The sequence below is a fragment of the Siniperca chuatsi genome, linkage group LG22 (assembly GCF_020085105.1).
Source record: "Siniperca chuatsi isolate FFG_IHB_CAS linkage group LG22, ASM2008510v1, whole genome shotgun sequence".
NCBI lineage: Eukaryota > Metazoa > Chordata > Actinopteri > Centrarchiformes > Sinipercidae > Siniperca > Siniperca chuatsi.
In genome coordinates, this window is record NC_058063.1 from 22,222,648 (window position 1) to 22,240,718 (window position 18,071).

The 18,071-nt window shown below is 41.9% G+C and overlaps 1 protein-coding gene across 1 annotated transcript; it reads right to left on the reverse strand.

Moving 5' to 3' along the window:
• Positions 1-206: 206 nt before the first annotated feature.
• Positions 207-15,405, reverse strand: LOC122870109 (toll-like receptor 2 type-2). The gene is made up of 12 exons (XM_044183902.1): positions 15,264-15,405; positions 11,020-11,273; positions 9,594-9,750; positions 9,327-9,476; positions 8,420-8,626; positions 7,981-8,103; positions 6,109-6,259; positions 4,893-5,057; positions 4,276-4,455; positions 4,036-4,176; positions 3,446-3,954; positions 207-2,542 (listed from the first exon to the last, which is right to left on the reverse strand). Exons 2-12 carry the CDS (start codon positions 11,270-11,272, stop codon positions 2,131-2,133), a joined length of 2,448 nt encoding a protein of 815 aa, XP_044039837.1. The 5' UTR covers position 11,273; positions 15,264-15,405; the 3' UTR covers positions 207-2,130.
• Positions 15,406-18,071: the final 2,666 nt, after the last annotated feature.

Sequence of the window (18,071 nt, forward strand, 5' to 3'; positions counted from 1 at the left end):
CCAGAACAGCTGGAGATCGCACTGAAACAGGAAATATGTTTGAATTCATCCGTCATTTGGGCTTCAGTGGAGTGAATGGGAGCAAATATTTGTATTATGGAAATGTAATGTGACCGTACCTTAAGACCTGACAAACTTAACTGCACACAAAGTTGCTGTAAGCCTCAAAAAGCATAGCTTTTTTCATAGTCATAGCTGAGACAAAAAAGTCTTAAAGCTTTATTGTGTGATGAAGAAGTGCTAAGCTGTATAAAAAAGTGAGGTTAAAATCTAGGAGAAACAATTCTTTACAGAATAAAAACAGAAAGAGGATAAAACTGTAAAGGCTTGGGTATACTTGAAACATGTCTAAAAGCAAAAGTGTTCATACCTGTTCTGAATGGCCACACAAAAATCCTGCTGTCGGACAGCCTTACCTCAAAGGCGTTCATGTTGTTGCACTGGGTTGTTCACGCCAAAAATTACGTAAGAATGAAAAAAGTCACACGTCTTCCACACACCTGGCCAATCACTGAATGAAGTGGGTGTGATTGTCAGATTGTTTAAGTTACAGAAATTGTGAGAGATGCCATCTCCCTGATTCCAAAATTGGAAAGGTGTGGGGGGAGGAGGTTTCAGACACTATTTGATCCAACAAGCTTTGTTTGAAGCATACTGAGGCCTTACGACGTTGTGACTGTTTTAGGTGATTTCCAGGTCTGTCCATATCTATGTATGTATGTCCCCTTGTATCTGTCATAAAAGAATTTCCATCTCAGGAACTTAGACAAGGCAAAATTAGTTACAACCTGAATTTAAGCAGAATAACTAGAATTTTACTTAGTCAGTCATCACCTTGACTACTGCAGTGCTGTTGTAGGAAACACTCTCCAGGCAGACACTTGAGAGAAAACACGTCAGGAAACATGTCGCTCCTCACTGCTGTTACTTTTCCTGACTTCATGTAAGTGCAGAAGCTGTTTACTGTTGCCACTATGAGTTTCACAACCACTGACAACGTCCTCAGATTGTAGCAGAAATGACAAACCAACAGCTCCCCAAAGTGGCCACTTCACCACACTACCAGCAAATAAACTGATTGAAACTGCAGTACATCTTCTTCACTTGTAATGCAAGTTGAAAGTCTGTTATAACTTTGGCATGCCAACAAATCCAATGATAAGACCTAAACCAACAATGACTACTCACAAGTATTTTCTGTTTATCCAAAGTCTGATATATCTTCTTCCTCTGAGTCATTGAGCATGTTCCCTCATTACCACAAACACACACACTGTAATATATTCTGACTCAGTCCCATATACACTGTCCTGATTTAAAGTAACAAATATTAAATGCCTTTTTTTAAATAACTGACAAATTATCATTTATTTTTCATTCATTTATAATAAAGGAGACAATATAATGTCTGTTTTACAAAAATATTATTTTGTGCCTTTTTTCATAGTCGATTTATCATTTAAACAACACTGTTTGATGCTTCGTTTGAAGCATACTGACGCCTTTATACTTTGTCCACTTTCAGTCCATCCATCCATCCATCCATTTTCTACCGCTTGGTCCCGTTAGGGGTCGCGGGTGACTGGAGCCTATCCCAGTGACTTTGGGCCTTAGGCAGGGTACACCCTGGACAGTGGCCAACTCGTCGCAGGGCTAACACAGACACAGACAAGGACACTTTCAGTCCACTTTAACAAAACAATATTAACTGGTCATTTCAAAACCAACAGTTGTACAATAAAGTCACAGTTTGTTGCACATTAAATCTCCTCGCTTCATTTACATTGTTTACTTCTCTGCCTCAGTCTTCTTTTACACCTCATGTCCACCATCTTACTTTTCTCGTCTTCTCATCTTTTATGTTAAAGTGCTCCTATTCTTCATTTCCTCTTCTTCAATTCACTCCACTTCTCTTTTTGTCTTCCCGCTCTTCTCATCTTTTTTCTTTCCTTTGACTCTGTTCACTCCTCCCTTGTTCTCCTCTTTGTCCATTTATTTTACTCTTTTCTTTTCCTTTTCTTATCTTCTAATTCCTTGTCGACCCTTTTCCGCTTCTGCTTTTGTTCTTTATTCTCGTATTACATGTCATTTTGCGCTCACTCTTTCTCTTCATCACTTTGTCTTTCCCTCTCAATCATCCTCATCTTCTTCTCTCAAAGCATTGCGGAGACTCCTCCAGAACTCCCCAGTCCTCTCCTCCTCCTGAGGCCACTCCAGGTAGGTGGTGGAGCTCATGAGTTTGCGCAGTTTGCAGAAGCGTTTGGGGATGTCGTCCTTGGACAGCGGTTCCAGCATGATCAAGATGGCCGCGTTTCCGCCGGCATTCCCATCAAAAAGCCAGAAGTGGGAGAAATCCAGCTCGTAGCGGCACCAGTCAGACTGGACAAAATTCTCTGAGAGGATGAAGACGGTCCGCCGGCTGCGCTCCATGGCACTCATGATGTTGTCCACAATCCAGTGTCCAGGAAGGAAGTCCCGCTTGTGGAGACACAGGGTCAGAGGCCGGGGGCTTCTGGGATTCACAGAGTCTTCACCGTTGTCCCTGTAGGAGTATTGAGAGCAGGTTATGTTTCCCCACAGGTTTAGACTTCATTTGTGGTAGTAGGTGGAGTTCAGTGTGCTGGGAACAAAGAGAGTCAGCTGCAAAAGTGCATAGCACTTACAACTTGCATGCTTCTAATTTGGTAAGTAATTCTCCCAATTTGTACAACTGAACATGAACGCACCATTCCTGCAGCCTTTCCTATTAATCCACACGTTTAACTGAATTTCCAGTTGAGGTTTCACATTCACAACCATACATTTTTACTTGTCACCAGATTTCACAAAATACTCGACTATTTTCACTTGTCAGACTCAAGCCCACTGAGATATCACCAAATAAATTCATCATGTTGCTGGCGTGGTGGTGCCACCAAATAACAGTTGAAAGGCAGTAAAAATAAAAATAAGTACCATCTACAGTACAAGAATCTGGCAACCAATGACTGGAAAGCGGTATGTAATATAGAAAGGCAAATTATTAACTTCCGTTATGGGCTTTTCAAACATGTTATGTGCCATGTGTGGTAAAGATTTAATGAAATATAGTAATTGTTAAAAAAATAAAAATAAAAATTTCCGAAAATCCTTGAGACAAAGTGGCAAGATATGTGGGTTATACTAATCATCTGTACCAAACTTTAATTCAGATTTTTGCCGATTTTACCTCATACCTCATTCATAAGGAATATGAGTCATGACACAAAAAGTAAAGTACCTTGGAAATGCCACATGGTGGCGCAAATCTCTTGTTCCTTGGCCTTCGGCCTAATTTTCTACCACATTTCACATCAGGTAAGTAGCTTTTTAGCTTTTGAGATATCTTGCTAACTAACAAATGGATTGACAAACTGTACTGAAAACGTAAATGTTAGAAAGTATAACAAAAAAATTCTGACATTACCTTGGCTCCTCCAGCTCAGGTACCAAGAAGTTTTCCACCCAGCTAGCGTCTCTCTCACTGTAGGACACAAAGGCGTCAAAGGAAAGCAACGCTTCTGAATCCGCTCTATCTCTGTGTCGGCGCCGGCGCCGGGAGCTATGCTTAGCCTTCAGCCACGCCCACATCATCTTGAGGTACCAGAACGCATGGAGTCGCCACAGCAGGACACACACCAGAATTAAAACAAACAGCGCCACCCCACAGCTCACAGACACAAACAAAACCCGGTGGCACTCAACGATGGAGAGGCTGACTCGACCCACTGGTTCTCCCTGCCGGTAAAGAGGAGAATCACAGACATAGCTCTCCTCTCCATCTGTTAAATGCACGTCTCCACCTCCCTTAATGCTCGACTGGAAGAAAGCAACAAAGTCACAGGAGCAGACGAATTTGTTCTGACCCACTTGGAGGCTCTGGAGTCGCCTATATGACTGGAGGTCTGAACGGCCGAACATGTTCAAGGTGTTTGACTGTGGAAGAACAAGGAGGAGTCACACCGAGGAATACAAAGAGGATTGGAAGAAGAAATATAAGATGTGATTGTTTCTTACTTGTATAGTCAGTGTTTGCAGACTGGGGAACAACCATCCCGGGGGCAGCCTAAGAAACTTGTTACCAGAGAGGTGGAGCTCTCTCAGGGCAGGCAGGGCCAAAATGAAGCCTTTGAGATCATTGTTGCTGAGATCCAACACCTGTACATAATAAAGTACAAGGTAAAAGTTGTTTATCAATGAGTGTTTTTGTTGTGATTGTATCAGGTCTGTCAGGACTACATGGTCCACTCTCAGTACCTCCAGAGTTGCGGGTAGACAGGGGGTGATGGTTGTAAGTTTAGCCCTGGAGATGTTGAGGTATCGCAGGGTGGAGGGCCAGGAGCACCCCTGGGGCATGGAGCTGTATGCGTTCCTACTGATGTCCAGGTGGGTCAGTTTGGAGAGCTTCACTACCAGCCAGCTCACCGTGGACAAAGACTGGATAGCAGAGGGACAGAGGCAGACAAGTCTTCAGGTCATTTCTTCTTCAAACCTCGTGCCTCATTTTTAAAAGTATTCTTGGATTTATACTTAATGGACACTACACTGATTTTGCATGTGATGATCAGTTTACTCTTCAGAAGCAGTACTACTCATCTTGTGAAAACTATGGTAAGTATGATAGATTAAAGTTGAAACAAGAAGTCGCTCTGCAAAAATGAATGGACAGATTGAGTAATAGTAACATTAGCTATCATTTTCTCTTCTAAATAAGTTTGGTAAAACTGAAAGTGTGCTAACAACCTGTGATGGCTTTTGTTCCTGCTGGCTGGACTTCGTTGTAGCTATGAAGTCAAATCTTATCACAACTGATGCGAATTAATGGAAAAACTACAAAAATAGGATGTTTTTTCCTTGAAGTTTCATGAAGGCACCTTCAGAGCGTTTCCGCTGATGTTTAAAACTCGGAGGTCCTTCAGCGTGCTGTTTCCATCACAGAGCGTCTCCACCAGAGTCATGTCAGTCAGCAGGTTGTCTGACAGGTCCAGGTACTGCAGGTTGACTAGCAGTTTGGACGTGGCACAGGGCATCACAAACACCTGAGGGCAAAAGGCATGCTTTGCTAATGAAGCTCGGAAAGTCGGAATAAAGTGTAGTATAATTCTGTGATTCACTCAGTGACTCGTTTTGCTAATAAGAGGACTAAGTGCTTGTCTCAAGTGAGAGTCATTTGTGTGTCCTCACGAAATAGGTGGTATTGGAAGCTTGGTGTCTTAGTGACTACTTCAGGGATAGTTGGCAAGCTACTGGGGCTAACTGGTAACATGGTAGCTAGCTGGTAACATTATAGTGCTAGCCAGCCACAATAGAGAGCCTTTGTCATGACGTCATGTCAGTGCTACCTAATGTTCTGCTAGCTCATGTGAGTAAGTGCAATCATTGAGGATTTCTTTCATCTGTCTTTCTGAAAAAATGAAGCGTGTTGCTGAGGTTTAAGCTGCCAGTAAATTCTGTCAGAAATGCTCGTTACACAACTACTTTTTGTGTGTAACACTATGCCTTCCAGTAGAGATTGTTTGGAAATATATGTTGTTTTTCTGCATTTAAACAATACCGTCCCCACTCTACGATGACCACCTTTTTACCCCGTATTTGAGTGTGCCAGTTCGTAACAACTATAAACACTTTTGACTTCCGATGTGGTCGGGCAACGCATCTTACGAACTAGTTCTTACGTCATTGTAGCTTGGTTTTGTCCATTTCTATAATCTCTGCTGTCTAAAAACATCTACATTATAGACAAGTACTGCACTAGCCCCGGCCCCTTGACTTGCCCATAGACCTCTATCAAGCTGGTGACATGTAACTGTGGTGATCTAGGGCTTATGGGAAATGGTGTTTGTTAAAGGCCACTAAAAGCAGAAATATTGAATAAAAATGAATATCTTAGATCTTTTTTTATGTAAAAATTACTTTATAAACACATTGAGTGAACCACACAACACACTATTCAGTCAGGCTATGAACTGTGTTAACGTCATGTCCAATTGAGCTGGCTGCCAGTAGCTAGCTAGCTGTAGTTATGTAGTGGATTGATGTAGTAGCTAACGCATGTTACATACTTGTGACAAATAACACCTTGTTCCTTACCTGAGAGTTTATAACAGACACCTTCCTGGGGTAGTGCAGCAGAAATTGCAGCTGCAGAAACGAGACAAAGCTGAAGACATTCAGCGCCACAACGTTTCGTACGAAGAACTCATCGATACTTTTATGATCGCTCCAGCTGGCCTTCTCCCACCTAACACCAACCAAAAAACAACAAACTATTACACTATTCATGCAGTCATCCATTCAAGCAACAGTTGTTCACTTCTGAATATTATTACTATTATTATTATTACTATTATTTAAAGAGTTTCCCTTCGGGGATCAATAAAGTATTTCTGATTAATATATACTATATATTATTATAGGTTTTTCCATACAGTACTAGATTGAAAGCTGCTATTAACAGCAGTTTTTAAATATCAGACACTCCTCAAATTTGGAACTTTTCCTCAGATAACTAAGGTTTTCCAATATCTTTGCGTGAAGTGTATGCGAGCATCAACAACTTTATTTTCACAAAGTAAAACAATTTGGGCCCATATTTCCTGTTCATGCGAACATGCTTTGGCAATTTTTGAATGTGAATATTTTTGTCCCATTTGGCATTTCTGGTAAGTTGTGTTAGCTTTTGTAATATTTTATAAATTGAATGCTGGTTGTTGCTGGACAATTTTAGAATTTAGCTGCTGCTGAGATTCTAATAGAAAAATCACTTTCCAGCAGTGCTTCTGGTTCACAATAATTTGATTGGTAGTTAGATGCACACATTCAAGTATCTGTGTGGCTAATGATTGGTCGACTAAACGTGCTGCTGCTCTCGCCCACTCACACCTTTTGACAGTTATAGTGCCAGCAGATACGCAAGGTCATACAAACACAAGTCAAAGGAGATTGATAAGACAGAGAACTGATGAATGTCATTCAGGCTTACATTAAATCATATTGTGAACATTACTGTCCATGCTGGCAATCTTTTGTCAGCTAGGAAAGCTACCATGGTTTTTGCCCTGTAGGCTGAGATTGTTGTTTGCTTGCTGTCAGCTGACAGTTACATGGTTGCTGCCGCTGGCTGACTCCAACAGTTTTCCCCGGCCCTCGCTATTATGTGTTATGTGGTGCATAACTGAACACAGTCAGTCAGGAGAGCCACAGCCACATATGAGAGCACAACCACTGAGAAATATTGGCGACGCTCCTCGAATGAGAGGGGTTAAGGTTTGCCCAAAAAGTCCCTAGCAAGAAAGTCGCTAAGTTGGCAACACCGAGTTTGGCTTTGTTCAGAAAGCATCAGATTTGTTTCTCAAATCAGATCTTTAAGACAGACTGTCCGCACTTTTATTTGCAAGTGTTCAGGTCGGGATTTGTGTGACATCACCAACCTATCTGCATGGGTTGCTGTGGTAACGACGTAGGCCTCAGTAACTACGTACGCCGTGGAGATCCATCATCTCGCCCTCCAAGCAATCGCGCTGTGAAGTCGCGGTGCGATCGCTGAGTTTGTCTGGTGCGACGGAGGAGTTCTCCACCGCGACTTGACAGCGCGCAGCATGGATTCTGCTCAGCCGCTCCATGGATGTATTAAGCATGGAAAAGAGCGTCCATGAGCCACTCTGACTCCCGTCACCCTGGATTTGATGTCGTCTGTGTGTCGCGCTGCGAGTGATGCAAAAGACACTTTGAAGTCCTCTTGTTTTCGGACTTGTACAGATGCGTCTCTGTAGAAATCCGACTGGAATCAATTTCAAACCATCTCCAAATGTGGCTTGGATCCAATTTGCAAAAATCCCATTTCATGTTGTTTTTGTCTGTCCAGACTTTTTAAAATCGATCTGGATACAATCTGGATATGCCAAAAAACGGATTTGGGCTCGCAGTCTGAACAAGGCCTTTGATAGATCACTGGATTCCTACCTGCCCGAGCCTGTCAGTATGACGCCGTCCACTGACAGGAAGGTGAGCGGCACGCCATCCATCACCACCAGGAAGTCAACAACGGCCTCATCAGACATAGAAAGGTTGCGGAATGTAATGTGCCTGAAGAGTGACAGGTTGGTTTGTTAACCAAATGTCATGTGGCATTTTACATGTTAACACACTTTCACTGAGAACTGAATACTGCATGCAACAACGGCTGTTTGATTGCAGAGTTGGTTGTGTTAAATATACTGTGCATTGACAATATTGCACTATTAAATTTCTCTTTAATTAATATTTTTCTTATTGTTTTTAGGCACTTAGATATTATTAAGTTTCACAGTCATAATTACAGCTTGAATGCTGACGTGAAGTGTTTGTGGTAGTGAACGCACAGTGAACTGTAAAACAGAAGAAAAGGAGATTGTGGCCAGACCTGACTCTCCTCCTGGATGTTGCTCTGAAAGGCTGAACAGACTGGTTCGCAATCAGAAGGAGGTTTTCCAGAACGATAGGCGTCTCAGGGTACGACACGTCATCGAGCAATGCCGAGGCTAAGGCTACGTTTGTCAAAAATGGACCGTGGAGGCTCAAAGTGACGCGACCCAGCGGCCAAACGTCTGCTAGAGCGCCAGACTCGTACCTGCAGAAAGAGAAAGAGACAGGAGGGAGTTGGAGAGGGAGAGTGGAAGATGGGAATAATAAGACCTGTAAAGGGCAGGGCAGACAGTGGATTCAGTAATCAGTGCTTCCGTCTTTGGTGTTTACATTTTCCCTCCGTACATCTTAAATAGATCTGGTGATATTCTATATTTTATCGTCAACAGATTCCATGAAAAGATCAAAACGCACACTGTAGTTTATTTTGATTCAATCCCACATAACTGCTGCTCAAAATACTCACTTGAGCACCAAATGTGGATTAATCCGCCGCTGAAAATAGTCCCCAACAAATGCACATTTCCTCCCCATTTGAGTAAGGTTTAATTAAAAAGCACAGTTTCCAGCTGTTTAAAGGGAATAACTGAGCCTTTTTTTAAATGAACCAATGAGTGCCACAGAGAGGAAAGTCAGAGAGTTTTGAGAGACGGACAAACAGATTGTTTTTGGTCTTTTCATGAGATTAGCTGTTTTTCTACGTCATAGATGTAAATTGAATATTATAAGGTTTTAGACTGTTATACTTGACACTTGATTTGATACTACCACCAGGAGGCGCCATAGTCCCAACTTTTAAAATTTGACACATACAGGATTCAGTTACTTTAAGGAAGTGTGTTTCCTTTCCTTGAGAGGACAACTGGCTCTCACGTAACAACACAAAAACAGCGTCAGTCCCCCACCTCATCAGGTTGTTGGCGTGCACAGTGAGCTCCTCCAGCTGAGTGACTCCAGACAGATCTCTTCTCTTTACCTCCTCCAGAGCTGGACCTCCAAACCCCAGCCTCCTCAGCCTGACCAGCCTCTGAAACACTGGAGAAGAACCCAGGCAGCTGGAGGAGAGGAGGGGAGAGAAGAAGCTGCACTAAAAGGCTCAAAGTATGTGGACACCTGTATATCATACGCGATGCGGAGGTTTCTGCTTGGTCTTTATAACTTGAGTGCTTTACCTGTATGGGTTGTTGAGCAGGTTGAGTTCCTGCAGAGCTCCTAGCTTGCTGAACCATTTGTGGTTGACGGCAGTCAGCTGATTGTCCGACAGATCCAGCTCCTCCAGGCTCCACAGAGAGTCCAATGCTGACGGATGGATCACAGCCAGTCTGTTACCTGGAGCACAGTAATATAACAAAACTGTATCAGGGGTTCCACAGGGTCAACCCTTGGACCGTCGATTAGCATTAATAATCACTACCATCGTTATTATTATTGTTATCGTTGTCATTGTTGTTGTTGTTATTATTGTCATTATTATGCTTATTGTCATTGTTCTTCTGGTTATCGTCATTACTGATGCTGTTATTATCGTTCATTGTTATCATCGCTATCTTTGTTAGTTTGGTTATCGTTATCATTGTAATTATTATCGTTGTTGTTGATATTGTTAGTGTTGTTGCTCTAATTGTTGTTGCTTTTTATTGTTATTTTTGGTATAATAGTTATCATTATTATTGTTATAATTGTTGTTATTGTCGTTATTATTATATCATTTGTTTTCATTATCATTGTTGTCATTATCATTATCGTTGTTTTCGTGCTCCCCAGTATATTTCTGACCTGCTCACAGACTACCATCCAGTCAGGCCTCTCAGGTCCTCGGTTGGTGGTTTCCTAACTGTACCTAGAATAAGATCCAGATCTGGGAAGGGTGCTGTTAGTTACTTTGGCTCTGTTCTCCAGAACAAACTTCCTGATGACAAAATTGCCATTTTTTTCCTGAGCAATTTAAGGCCTATTGCCCACATTGGCTTGAAAGCGGAGGTTCAAAGTTCATTCTTGACCTTAGACACAGCAAAACGTGGACGAGAAGTCCTGAAGTTTCTCGGAAAAACATTTGCACATTTCCAATTCCACGACAACTGCGCAAACTCCATCTGCTAATGAAGATCATGTGATATGATCAAAAGCTCAAAAACAGCTATTTGGTGGGTTGGAGGTGAGATTGTTTTGTCAATTTCAATAAGTTTTCAAAGGTATGTACAAATGAATTGATTAATTATTTATAACTTTTTAAAATACATTACATTATTATTAATTATAGTATATGTTCGTCATAGTATGTTTTTATATTGTATTTGCGTTTATATATCATATATATATTATACTATATTGCTCAGCATATCCCATTTGTCTTTGCCACTGACACACTGTCAAAGCTTCATGAGAGATTTCTCATCTTTGAATCTTTGTCTTTATATTTCTCTGTCCAGAACAGTAGTACATACCCACTGACGCAGAAATATGGACAGAAAACCTAACAAAAATGTCACTGTTACTTTTCATGCACTGTGCACATGCATTATAATATGTCTTTCTTTTACAGACAAGGCTTGGTGTAGCCTTATTCCTATAAACCCAATAAATTCCCATCAGCGTTACCGTGGAGACTCAGAGCCCTCAGTTGCATATGGCCTCTCAGATCATCAACGTTCACCACGGTGATGTTGTTGAAGGAGAGATCAAGGGTCAGGGCACGGTCTGTCACCGTGGGAACACGGGTGAATCCACCGTAGGAGCAGTTACAGGAGAGCCGCAGGTCACAGCGATCGCAGGATGGGTGTGAGCTCTGACCCCAGCACAGGGAGAGGGGGAGGAAGAGGAGGGTGAAGTAAAGGTTGGTTGGTTGTCCCATACTGTAGGGGGAAAAAAGACAAAGTAAGTAAATGAGCAAGAAAGTGAGACAGAGTGAATGAGTCCGAATCATTAAGCAGCAAGAGCACACACACATAACAAAAGTGAAAGAAAATCAGGGAGGTGGGACCTGCAGGTGGAAGTGGGATTTGATAAAAGAGGAAGTCTCCAATCATTTACTGACTTAAACATAGCCTTTATGTACAGCACAGTTCTCCCAAAGTGAGTGAATGCATCAACAAGCAGACAGGAATTGAATTTGTCAGACATCCTGTACAGGAGGCTTTCAGGACTCGTACACTTTCAGTTCAGTTGTGCGCATACCAAAAGTACTGTATGTCTATACCTGCTCCATTTTATGGTTGAACATGTGATTCCAAAACCACTGGCATTAATCTGCTGCTATAACACCATCCTCTCTTCTGGTTTCAGGCTTTCCACCAGGCTTTGGAACCTGGCGGCAGGGCTTTGTTCCCATTCAGACACAAGAGCAGTAAGGCCCTGTCACACCACAAAGTGGCACAGCACCATTCATCCTTGCATCTTCTCCAAGCATGTTGTTTTAGAAGCTTTGTGACGTAGTGACTACTCACAGGGCTAGTAGCGACTCTAGGCACTTTCTTCCCCCTTGGATTGCGAAGTCAAGTCATGAATACCTAGTTAATGAGCGTGAAACGTTGTTCACCCAATCAGAGCGAACAAACGTTCTTGACGTCAAACCCTTTAACGACCACACAAGGAAGGTCTAAAATTCATTTAGCTTATTTAATTTATTAAGTATATACAGTGTTTATTATTATTATTATGTGCAACATGTGGTGCAGGACCTATAGTAAAGATTTTGGAGGTCAGGACCGAGTGAGACTGTCTGTGCTAGTTAGCTATCCAGCTAGCTATTTGTGAAATGTCAAAATAAGTCGCTCAGCGTTATTGTTACAGACACGCCAGGCTCCACCTCATCACAGCCACACCGCACTCCCTCACCGGAATACTAATTCCCAACACCTGTCACCCATCACACACCTGCACTTAATCAGCCACTCTACTCCCTATAAAACCCAGCTCCTCACCTCAGTCAGTGTCCGGTCTCGTTTATACTAAGGACAGATCAGAGCAGTCTTCCTGTATATGCTTCACGGACTCACCACTACGATTATTGGATCTTTCTCCCTAAGAACTCTGAACCCCAGCTTCTGTCGATCTACAGTCTCCAGATTGTGCCGCTCTAACTCCCGGCTCCAGTCTATCTCGAATCTCCTGAGTGTGCCACTCCGAATCCTGGCTCCCGTCTGTCTCCTGTGTCCGGAGCTCCTGTGTGTTCCCCGTCTTCGGTGTGTGGCGCCCCAGTGCCCACACACCTCAGCCATCAGTAAGAGAAAGGACAGTATCTATTCTTCTCTATAATACTTCTGTGTTTGCAATAAACTCTCAGTATCCTTACCACTCGCCTCCGGTTTTTCTGTCCGTAACAGTTATCTATCTATCTAGGTATATAGCTAGCTAGCTAACGTTTGGAAAGTGTAGTGAATTAGATAGCTAGCTAAGATAATGTTAGACAGACAATGGTGTTGTGAGGCTCGAGCCTGCTATGATAGCTCGCTGACAGAAACTATTGCCAGAGCAGTACAGCCACACTGTGTGCAGCTATGAGACGATAGCAGACCTCAGTTTCAGGGCAGCCATAAAACTGAAGCTGTGCAGTGAGGAAGAGGCAAAGAGATGGCTTGAAGTCTTCCAGAGCTCCTCGGGCTTCACATAGCGAAAATCTAAAACTCACTCGAAGTCTAAAACCTGCTTACTTCTTGTAGCACCCAACATTAGGGTAAGTATTACCCACTCAAGCCACCCTCATAATTACACCATGTAGCTTTCAGTTTAACCTCTAATGAGGATGTCAGGAGGAAAAGTTATTTTTTATGTGAAGAATGAACTTTTAAAGGCATAGGAGCGGTAAACAAGAACACGTCTTGCCCTGCTACTCTGTTCCTGATCTTGAAAAGGCAGCCAGAATGTGGAGAACGGAAGTCGAGGTCAGTAGTAAAAAAAAAAAAAAGGTTCAAGGACAATATTTGATAGTAACAGGTTAATACAACTGAGACTTTGTTAAAACAACAGTATTTACAGCCGTGGTCAAATTTATTGGCACCCATGTAGAAATTCTCATTCTAATTGGGTAACGCTATTTCAAGCTCTCTGTCTTCTCACGTTCTCTTTTCATTAATATCACAGCACATGTGTTTCTGATCTTATCGTTTTTCTCTGTTCCCTGTTTTCATTAAACAAGGAGCTATTTCTGCTCTGTTGTGTCACTGTGTGTATCATAAAGGAAGCAGATAATAATCAGGTATGGTTAATATAAAGGCTACAACACCATCTCCGATGAGCTTGATCCGCACATGAAAGAGGGGTTCTTCCTTCATGTAAACTTACGAACGTCTCAGGGGATTGTTGCAACACAGACATATCTTCTTGTAACACAGGAAGTCACTTACAGCATTGCTAACTGTACTAGCTGCCATTAGCTAGTTAGCTAACTTAGCAGTCTTATTTGCTGACTCTGCCCGGACTGGAAGCTCGGAGTCCTGGGGGAGTCTTGGGCCGGGGACCAAGCGGGGGATACTGTTGGGGAGCGGGGCCAGAATGGACTACAACGATTTCTGCCCACAATCCTCTCCTGCAAGTGCTGAATTAACCAACACCAGGCCTCCAATGCTGATGTGTCATGGTCACAGCTTCATGCACGACTTGTCATGATTAAGGCCATAAAAATGCTTCAATATATTGTAGCATGCAAGTGGAAAGCTTAAGATATTTCATTAACAATTATTTTAATATTATCCATATATGCAATAGGCGGTTCGTTTCATTAACCCGCGACTAGCGAACCGACTCATGACCCCACCACAACCCCCCATAGCTATATAATTTAGGGAATATTATAGATCCAAGACTAAACTGACAGAAGGGCGGAAAAGTCGCAATTACAAATCTTAAGCACCACGGACAGCACCATGGATTCATCAGTATACAGCACAGCTAGGCTGCTGGTATTTCAGAGTCGTGGTCGGCACCATAGACTCTATCATTCTAACTAAACAGCCCCTCTGACCCTGCAGTCTTTCCGCTACTAGGGGATGGAGAGGGGATGGCATGCCCCCCAAATATGCTAATTGGGGTGTTATTCATATAAAAAAAATTATGTCATCCTTACAATTTTGACCCACCAGACCAACATTGTATACATACCTGACTTGGCCAAACAGAAAGTGCTACCACAAAGTTGAAGTTGTCTATAATATCATTGTATGTAGCATTAAGATCTCCCTTCATTGGGATGAACAAATCAATGAACCAAACTCAGACCAAAAGCAGACTGAAGTATATGGACAGGGGTGTCCACATAGATTTGGCCATATAGAAATGTATATGCAGTCAACACTTTGACAGTGCAGTGCACAGATTTGATTTTGGTCTTGGGTGTGACACAGACAGAAAAAAAAACAACAAACTGTTTTCTATTTGCTTCGTGACCTTGATGATTATTTTGCCATCCTGTTTTCATGAGAAATGATCTGACATGTCGAGATAGAGAGAGTAAAGTTATGCCCCTTAAATTAAAATGAACTTCAGATGCACAGCTTCAGCAGTAAGTACCCTGCCAGAATCATTAACTGCAAAAACAAAACAGAAACTCACGAGTGTGATCAGCAAGAAAAACCATTAAGTGACTCTGCTTTGTGTCTTTGTATCACCCCCTCATGAACTGCATTCACTCTGTTTAATAGCCCTCATTTGCTCAACTGCTTCCCTTTATCTGTTTATCTGTGATACAATCGGACAGTTTCCTGTCTCATAACCGCTGTCATAAAACAGACGAATTATAACTGAAACAGCACTGTAGCGATCGGTCAAACTACAGGCAAGACGGCATGGAAAAACAGTACATTTCATGCTTTGTTCAAGGATTCTATAGCAAGTCTGTGTTGCCTTACCTGATTTTCTGCTGAACTGATTCCCGATAATGAGGGAAAAACTGACTGAATATGAGAGAGTGAGAGAATCAGTGTCTTTATGACTGTATAGAGAGGAAGTAAAAACTCTGAAGGGACAGCTGGAGCCAAGTGTGAAAAGAGGTAGTGAGCATGAAAATGTGTACTTTCGGGAGGAGTGTGTGCCTGTGAAAATGTAGACGTTCATGACAGCGTTTCAAGAAAAGTACAGTAAATGCATCTTTTGCACATTTTCAGAATGTTAGACACACGGTCAAATCATTTCACTACACTGACAGCAGTTTCTTTTGAATTGTTGACTTTTTGCTAAAATGCTGTTAATTTGAAAAAACTACGAGTTGTTGACTCTCTTTGATCAAGCTCTAGAAACAAGCAGATGTGAAGCAGCCAAATGTTGTATTATCTTGTATGCGTTCCTGTTACATAATATACTATAAACACTATGTACAGGACCGTGACCACAATCACTTCCGCTCTATTTCTGGCTCTAACCATCACTTCCCCTTTGTCCCCACTCATAAAGACTTGTCAGGCAAACAAGGATCGCTAACATGTTTTGCTTTTGGAAAGAGAGAGTAACTCTACAATAATTTAAAAGTGACGGAAAAAGAAGAGACGGAAACACGTCTTCCTTAAATGATAGAAGAGCTGAGAAGCTTGATAAAATCATCTGATACCAGCTTAACACTGTCACTGGGCTGATATGCAAAATAGTACCACTGAATCACAGAATACAGCTCTGTCCATGATGTTACAAATAACAGTTTAGTGTAGAATTTAATAATAATAATAATAATAAGTAAAAGCTACAAACCACACATTTGAAGACAGCGAGGTGAAGATTCTTAGTAGAGAGAAGAGTTGGTTTGAACGGAGTGTCAAGGAAGCCATTTTTGTGAAAAAAGAGAACCCCTCTTTGAACAGAAATGGTGGTCTGAGATTCAATCTGCCCAAAGTCTATCAGAGTGTATTAGCACCGTGGTCACGCCAATCACATGCTAATCAGGCACGTCCAATTTTTTCACAATTGAGAATGACTTCCGGGTGGGAGCCGAAACGTCTTGATTCTGAAAACAGTGTCCAGATGACTACGACTGAAACCTTTTCTACAATAATAAGTATTGCCATTGGTTCTCAAAATGTCCCCACTTTCCAGAAAAGTCCTCCCTGTTCAAAACTGTCTTAAAATGTCCTAAATTTCCAAACACGTCCCCACTTTCCAAAATGTCTTTAGAGTTAGTGTTTGATTATGCTGTGATGTGATCAAACTGGGGACCGGCACGCCCCCCAGGGCGTGAGCTGTGAGTTTAACAGAGAGATGAAGAGCAACCAGGACAGATCTTTGCTAAGTTTATGCTTCTCTGTGTGTTTCAGGATATCAGAACAGAACAACCATCTGAGGAGTGTTGCTGCAGAGGCTGGGCACCTAACATACTTAGGTTTTCTTACTAAAGTCTCACAACATATTCTCTTAATGTCCTGACACCAGAGTCCACATGACAGAGGATCTGGGCTGATAAAAACCACTGACGCAAACGAGCCTGCCCTGGTTTGGCCCTCAGGTATATTGGCTGCCTTTCCTTAATGATGAAGTTTGTTGGGGCTGTATGCAGTCTGCGAGGACCTGCAGACCTGAATAACTGAAATGATAGAAATGTGTGTGTGTGTGTGTGTGTGAATATGTATATATATATCAGCCATTTGTCACTTAACATACAGTGATAACATTTAAACACATTCTATGGAGAGCAAAACAGTAAATTTGTGCATGTGCATGTCTTTTTCTATGTATATATTTATGCATATGTAATTATCTGTGTGTGTGTATGTATGTAGGTGCACGTATGTATGCATGTACATACTGTATATATGTGTATGCATATCTGCATGCAGTGTACGTATATATATGCTCATATGGGTTTGTCTCCTCTTTTTTGACCATATATACTTATTTATGGTTTGTCAGAGAAGTTTTGTTTTATGTTTTTATGCAGCAAAACTAATGAAAAAAAAGATATTATAAAGTTAGTTACAATCTAACTGTGTTTTTGGTGTAAATATTAGTTAGCCATTGTTAAGTTCAGTTGTATAAAGTTAAAGGCAGGAGCCACGTTGGTTACATAACCACTAAACCAGACTGTTACTCAGCTAAAGTTATTCAGCCCTGAGCCACGCGTCCTGTGGTGATAACGGCCTTCCTGCTGCTGGTGTTTCTGGTGAATGTCCAGTCTGATATCACTAAAGGTTACTTTGAAGAGCTGGATGACCTGACAAACTTATATTACAGACACGATATTACTGAAACACCGTAACGGATGGTACAGTCTTTCTAGACTACTCAAAGCGCTTCAACTGCAGATCACATTCACACACTGATGACTCAAGTGCGGCCGGTGCCAACTGCTCATCGCTTCAAAGGCAGTAACTCAGTCACACACTCACACACCGAAGGCACAGCCCTCGGGGGACAATTTGGGGTTTAGTGTCTTTGACACTTTGACGATTGGTGGACGGCCCGCTCTAACACTAAGCCACAGTCGCCCACAAGAACAGCTGTGTCACGGTTTTCCTGACAACAAAAACCATTTGCATGTAACCCTGGCACACATATGCATCAGCATACAGACACTAAAGGAGTTTACACACTAAGTGTGAATCTTTCACGTTTTTTAAAAATCTGTCATTCTAAAAAAAAACAGAATATGGACCAAAATCTTGATGCTGAGTCAGATGTGTTCTTTTCTTTTAAAATTCTGAGTAGAGTTGAAACCAAAATGAATCAAAAATGGC

Bases quoted from the DNA above. Each gene is read 5' to 3' on its own strand.
- LOC122870109 (XM_044183902.1), bottom strand. From the start codon at position 11,272: ATGGGACAACCAACCAACCTTTACTTCACCCTCCTCTTCCTCCCCCTC. The intron at 6,260-7,980 runs GTAGGAATCCAG...GGTTGGTGTTAG, and splicing joins ATACTGACAGGCTCGGGCAG to GTGGGAGAAGGCCAGCTGGA. The intron at 4,177-4,275 runs GTACTGAGAGTG...TATTATGTACAG, and splicing joins GTCTACCCGCAACTCTGGAG to GTGTTGGATCTCAGCAACAA.